The sequence below is a fragment of the Myotis daubentonii genome, chromosome 5, assembly GCF_963259705.1.
Source record: "Myotis daubentonii chromosome 5, mMyoDau2.1, whole genome shotgun sequence".
In the NCBI taxonomy this organism is placed as follows: Eukaryota; Metazoa; Chordata; class Mammalia; order Chiroptera; family Vespertilionidae; genus Myotis; species Myotis daubentonii.
In genome coordinates, this window is record NC_081844.1 from 51,449,638 (window position 1) to 51,456,427 (window position 6,790).

At 46.4% G+C, this 6,790-nt stretch overlaps 1 protein-coding gene across 1 annotated transcript; it reads left to right on the top strand.

Annotated features, from left to right (window-relative positions):
- The first annotated feature begins 4,363 nt into the window (after window positions 1-4,363).
- On the top strand, window positions 4,364-4,957 carry LOC132236125 (putative tripartite motif-containing protein 61). The gene has a single exon (XM_059699519.1). The coding sequence runs from the start codon at window positions 4,364-4,366 to the stop codon at window positions 4,955-4,957; it is 594 nt and encodes a 197-aa protein (XP_059555502.1).
- The last annotated feature ends 1,833 nt before the right edge of the window (window positions 4,958-6,790 follow it).

Genomic DNA, 6,790 nt, shown 5'->3' on the forward strand with positions numbered 1-6,790 from the left:
CTGCTCCTGCCTCAGCACCTGCATTAACCCCCCAGAGGTGATCTCGTAGCTGCACTGGCCTCCGTGGGAACAGGGCATCACCACTCCGCCCTCTCACTGTCATCTCACAGGCGCCCACTCTCAGCACCCAGAACACCCAGACACTCTCCAAAGGACGTGAGCGCATCAGAGGGGACGTGTGCACATCCTGTGGGGGTGTTAGACATGCTGGGGTTGATGGAAGTGCGGTGGAGAGGCGGGGGGGGGGGGGGGGGGAACTTGTGCACGCCTTGGTTTGCAATTGTTGCAGGCGCGGGAGGGTGACAGTGTGCTGGGGGATGTTCGCACACCAGGGGGGGATGTGCACACCTGAGGCCTCTGTCTTTGCAAATCTGCAAACCCCCGTGGTGCAGCCAGGAGGACGTCAGCCTGGCCCGCCACGGTGGCTGTCCCTGTGATCCTGCACCTTCTGGGCCAGGAGGCGGATCTTGCGCAGCCACTCCTGGGCGTTGATGGCCTGCAGGCACTACTTCAGCTCAGCCTGCAGGCTCCGCTTGGCGCGCTCACAGCTGTCACCACTGCCATGTGGGGAGTATAGGCCGCCCTCCGCGGGCCTGCCTCCCTGTCCAGAGGCTCTCTGCGCTGCTCACCTGCCCAGAGTGACTGGGGCTGGGCGGAAGCCAGGCGTCCTGCCCTGCCCAACCCCGGCCAATCCACCCCTGTGCGAGCTGCTGCCCCGCTGGTAAGGGTCACGGATCTGGGTCTCGGGACCGCGGACAGCCTCAAGCACTGCCGCCTGCCCGGCAGGGTCACAGATCCGGGTCCCGGGACCACGGAAAGCGTCAAGCGCTGTCCCCTACCCCCATGTCACGGGTCCGGGTCCCAGACCGTGGACAGCCTCAAGCGCTGCCGCCCCACTCGCCAGGACATGGGTCCGGGTTCCAGACTGCCGACAGCCTCAAGCGCTGCCCCCCGCCTGGCAGGGTCACAGATTGGGTCCCAGGACCGCGGACAGCCTTGCCCACTGCCGCCCACCTTCAGTAAGTAAATTAGCCGCCATCTTGTTGCTTCAGGGTAGGGGTCCCCACTGGGGTGCCTGGCCAGTCTGGGTGAGGGGATGATGGCTGTTTGCAGCTGGTCACACCCCCTTCAGCGAGGGGGTCCCCACTGGGGTGCCTGGCCAGTCTGGGTGAGGGGCTGAGGGCCATTTTCAGGCTGGTGGGTGACTGAAGCTCCCAACCTCTCCTTTTTTTCTTTTTTCTTTTATTCTGGGATTTATTTACCTTCTATGGCTGTCACTGGAGCTGAGAGCCGGCTTTAGTTCTGAGGCTCAGCTCCAGCTCTGAGACCTCGGCTGCTGAAAGCAGGTACTGGGTTTGTTTGGGTTCTATAATTGAAACACTGTTGCAGTCCTGCTGGCTGAAGCCCTGCCGACTGAAAGCAGGTTTCTGGAGTTTGTTTAGCTTCTATACTTGCAACATTGTTTCTTAGAGTGCAGCTCAGAGGCCAGCAGCGGCAGGCGGGGAACCTTGGCTTCCTCCATCACTGGAGCAAGCAAGCCTCCTGTTTGCTTCAGTGCCTGGCTGCCGGCCGCCATCTTGGTTGGCAGTTAATTTGCATAAGGATATGCTGATTAGCCAATGGGAAGGGTGTCGGGATTATGGTCAATTTGAATGTTTCTTTTATTAGATAGGATATATATATATTTACCTAAGATGTTAGAGGACCATTGTATTTCCTTATACAACATACTGTAGAAGAGTAAGGATGAAAAAAAGCAAACTGAATTTGGTAAATGTGAATTTGGAGCCATCATAAATACTGTGTTTTAAGCCTGGGCCTTTCCTTATCATCTCCTCATAAGTAAAAAAAAAAAAAATTATAGTGATATTATTCTTATATACCCAATTCCAAGAATTTAGGATTGTAGGAGAGAAAAAAAAAATCCCTTCTACCACTGTAGGTTCTGTGGCTGGTCTAAGAGTTAAATTGACATAAAATAGGTTTGTTGTGGGCTGTGTGAACAGCATCAGGGGTCTGACTGGTGGGGTCCGTCCAAACCTGGGTTCAGCAACCTCGGTACTTGGGTTCTGGGTGGAAAGAATTCAGAGCCAAGACCCCAGACTGTAAGAGAACGTTTATTTGGTAAATCACAGAGATAGAAGTAATTCCTAGAACAAATGGGCTTAGGAACCAATTGTGGAGGTAAAGGAAGGGCCCTTGGAGCTTGGGAGTGAGGAAGCTAATGGTCACATGCCTGGGGCGGGAGGGGGAGGGGAAAGAGCAAGGGGTGCTCTCAGGAGGGTCCTCTGTCCTAAAGGATTTAAGTGTTATCTATAGGGAGGAAAGGTCAGTGGGTTCAAACTGCTTAATCAGCATTATGCAAGGTAAGGAACAGTCAGCCTGAGGGAAGGGTCCCACCCTACAATTGATTGTGCCTTGTTGTGGGCCTGGGGCTTTCCACCCCGGTGACCTGTACCTGGCCCTTGATCTTTCTGTGCTCTTATCTAACTGCCTACATACAACAGATTAACAAAAGACAAAATATTTTTAATTACATTCTTTTATATGCAGGAATTTCACAAAGATTTGAGAAGTGAGACTTCTATACCATCTTGCAGGAATTTCACAAAGATTTGAGAAGTGAGACTTCTATACCATCTCGAGGTGAGGAAAGGTTAGGGGTCTGGAGCTTCTGAGGTTGTGGGAGACAATTCACTGGAAGGTGAGAGGAAGAAATGTTTGGTAAGCAAAGGTGATCCTGTTAAACATGTAAGCCAAGAAGAAAGTTTTATTTTGTTTCAACAACACAGGACAGATACCATGGTCTGCAAGCAGGAGACCCAGGAAAGACGGTGGTGCAGTTGGAAGGCCTGAGAGTCTGAGAGCAGATGGTACAGATTCCAGTGCGGGTCTGAGGGGCTGAGAACCAGCAGCACCCAGGACAGGAGGTGGGTGTGCTGGTTTATTCATCCAGCAAGGAGTGAATTCAGCCTCCCCCCGGCTTTTGTTCTATTCAGGCCCTCAGTGGAGTGGATGATCCCCACTGACATTGGGGAGGGCTATCTGCTTTGCTCATCCATTGACTCAAATTATAATCTCCCCCAGAAATCACACAGTTATACCCAGAACAAGTGTTTCGCCTGCTATCTGGGCATCTAGTGGCCGAATGAAGTTGGCATGTAAAATTGACCAGTTCATCCTTCACATCTTTCTCCATCCCTTATATTTCTTGTAAATAGGTAATTTGGAACTCTGTTAGGTTCATTTTACTTATAAATCTTCTTCACAAATAATAGTATATAGTCCCTTCAACAGTTCTATGATATCTGATTGTTATTATTTTTATTATTTTTAGAGAGGGAGAAAGATAGAGAAAGAGCCATGGAAATATCAGTGTGAGGGATACCTTGATTAGTTACCTCTCTTAGTACCCCAACCAGGGATGGAACCCATGACCTTGTGGTGCATGGGACAACACTCCAACCAACTGAGCCACACCAGCCATATATATATATATATTTTCCTGAGAGGAACAGGGGAAAGAGAGAAAGACAGAGAGACAGAGATTGATTTGCTCCAATTATTTTTGCATTCATTGCTTGATTATTGAATGGGCCCTAACCATGGACTGAACCTGAAACCTTGATACATCTGGACCATGACGCAAACAACTGAGCTACCCGGCACACATCACTTTTTAAAACATGTATTTTTATTGTTTTCAGGGAGGAAGGGAGAGGGAGAGAGAGATAGAAATATCAATGATGAGAGAGAATTACTTGTCGGCTACCTCCTGCACACCCTCTACCGGGAACCAAGCCCACAACCCAGGCATGTGCCCTTAATCGGAATCGAGCCTGGGACCCTGCAGTCCACAGGCTGGCCTGTATCCACTGGACCAAACCGGTAGGGAACTATTTTTAATGATGATTGAGATCAATGATAAATTTGCCTAGATTGACTAATTCCCTTAAAGTTAAAAATAGATAGTCTTTACTTCTAACTCCTCCTAAGATATTGTCATGATTAAATGGCTTGGTCTACCTGACATACTCTTCATACAGGGATAGAAGGATTAACGGTGCTAGAACCTTTAAATGGCCATATCTTGTTGTCCACAGAAACTATATGATTTGGATAGTGCTTGGTTTTTGACCAGAGTCCACAGCTGATTTTCACTTGGGGCAAACTGACATTAAATACAGAAGGAAAAGGTGGCAGGAAGACTGAACATCATCTGGACACTGGGATTCTGTGTGGAAGCTCCTACTGACTTCCACAGGGAGGGAGCCCTGAGCCAACCTCGGCTTCCCACCTGTCCTTGCTCCTGAAGGATCACACTGATTGAAGAGTCTCTTCCTATAGATACCTTCACGGCACCATGGCCTTTGCAGCTTCCCTGGCTGAGCTCCAGGCAGAGGCCAGCTGCCCCATCTGCCTGGATTACCTGAGAGACCCAGTGACCATTGCCTGTGGGCACACCTTCTGTCCCTCCTGCATCCACCAGCGCTGGGAAGGTCTACAGGGCACCTTTCCCTGTCCTGTCTGCCTCCACCACTGTCCTGACAGGAGCTTGGAGAGGAACACCCAATTATGTCACATGATTGAGATTGTTAAGCAGATCCCCACCTCAGGGAGCCAGAGGAAATTGCAGGAAGAAATACCCCTGTGTGGGAAGCACCATGAGGTCCTGACCCTGTTCTGTAAGAAGGACCTGGAGCTGTTGTGTCCCCAGTGCAGGGTCTTGTCAGACCCCCAGGATCAGCCCCTGATCCCCATTGAGGAAGCTGCAGCTATTTACAGGAGGATGCTCAAATTTCACATGGAGGCCCTGATGATGAATGCTGAAGAGTACGAAGCAGCATATAACATCCACGAAGCAAAAACTTCCTGTAGGAAGAGATGGATGACAAAATGGAGGGGGAAATTGGAAGATGACTGTAAAGAACTTAAGAGTTCCTTGGAAATGCAGTGAGATGAAATTAACGACAATCTACTTACAGAAGAGAAGGATGTTGAAGAAAAACTAATTGAAAATGGAAGGCAAATTTCATACCATAGGTTCAGACTAAACAAACTGTTAGGTGAAATAAAAGAGAAGTATTTGCAGACAGACGTGGATTTACTCACAGGCATTGAAAGTATCTATTACAGGCTTAGAAACCTAGAGGCCCCAGCAGATTTTACATATGAATTAAAGAAGGCGATTTTCACTCTCGCCCCACATTACTTGGGACTCCAGAAAATGATCACTGAAATCAATAAAAATATATTTTAAAAAAGAAAAATTCCAAGAAACCAACCTGCCCATAGGCTATTGATATAAAAAAGAGTTAAGTTCCTATGGCATCCCATCAACATTTTAACAAAATGACATTGAGTGAAATGACATTATTCAAGTACCTACTGTATTTGATTATTAAGTCCATCTTTAGATTTTCTTTCTGCTGTCATTTTTGCTACTCAGCCATGACACAGACAAAATAAGAGAAACAACTGGGCTTACCAATGGAGTGTGTCATTAGTGGGAGTTTCTCTCTCTCTTTCTCTCTCCCTCTCTCTCTCTCTCTTTTTAAAGAGTCATCTTTTTTAAAAATATATATTTTTTATTGATTTCAGAAAGGGAGGGAGAGAAAGATAGAAACAATCGGGAATCATACCGTGACCTCCTCATTCATAGGTCGATACTTAAACACTGAGTGACACTGGCCGGGCTTAAATATATTTTTATTGATTTCAGAGAGAGGAAGGGAGAAGCAGAGAGAGACACAGCAATGATGAGAGAATCATTGATCGGCTGCGTCTTGACAACCCCTACTGGGGACCAAAACCTGATCTCCTGGTTCATGAGTCTATATGCACAGACAATGAGCCACAGCGGTTTGGCAAGGATATATATTTTTTAAGATCATCACCTCTATGCTGTCTCAAAGACACCCTTCTTTTTTACAGCTGCATAATATTTCATTGTGTAAATGTACCACATCTTTTATCCACTCATCTATTTATGGGCTCTTGGGATATTTCCAGATCTGGAAAAAATAAAAAAAGATGAAACTTTTACTCTTTGAGACAGCATGGAGGGACCTGGAGAGTATTATGCTAAGTGAAATAAGCCAGTGAGAGAAAGACAAGTATCACATTATCTCACTTATATGTGGAATCTAATGCACAAAATAAGCAACAAAATAGATCCAGAGATACTGAAACATGTAACAGGCTGACAAATTTCACAGGGTGAGGTGACAGGAAGCCCTCAAAACTTAGATATTGATTTATTTATTTAACATTATTGATATTATTGATGAAATAATTATATATGGTTGCAATTCTTCAACTACGTCTCTGTGCTCCATAACATTCTGGAGAGGTGGTGAAGGCTTTATTAAGAGGTCTTAAAACAAACTTTCAGTTATGATAAAAATATTTTATTTTATTTTATTTTTATTTTTATTTTTTTTCATATGATAGAAATATTTTAGGGTACAATAGAAACAGAGCACCCAGACAGACCTTTGAGGAGACTTTAGTGTAGATGTCAGATTCTCAATGAGAACAACTATTTCAATGTCACTGAAGTAGTTGACAAAAGTTCAGCTGCTACTTAAAAATCTAGTGAATCATGTTTAACAGTATTATTTTTGACAGGACAGTACTTCCCAGTCTCTGGTTTCTACAACAATCTCTCAATTTCAGATTCTTAGGGAAGCCCAGCCAGTGTGGCTCAATGGTTGAGTGTCAGCCTATGAACCAGGAGGTCAGGATCCCCAGTGTGGGTGTGCAGGAGGATTCTCCCTCATCATTGATG

What these genes read in the sequence shown, in the direction of transcription:
- LOC132236125 (XM_059699519.1), top strand. Translation starts at nt 4,364, where the DNA reads ATGGCCTTTGCAGCTTCCCTGGCTGAGCTCCAGGCAGAGGCCAGCTGC.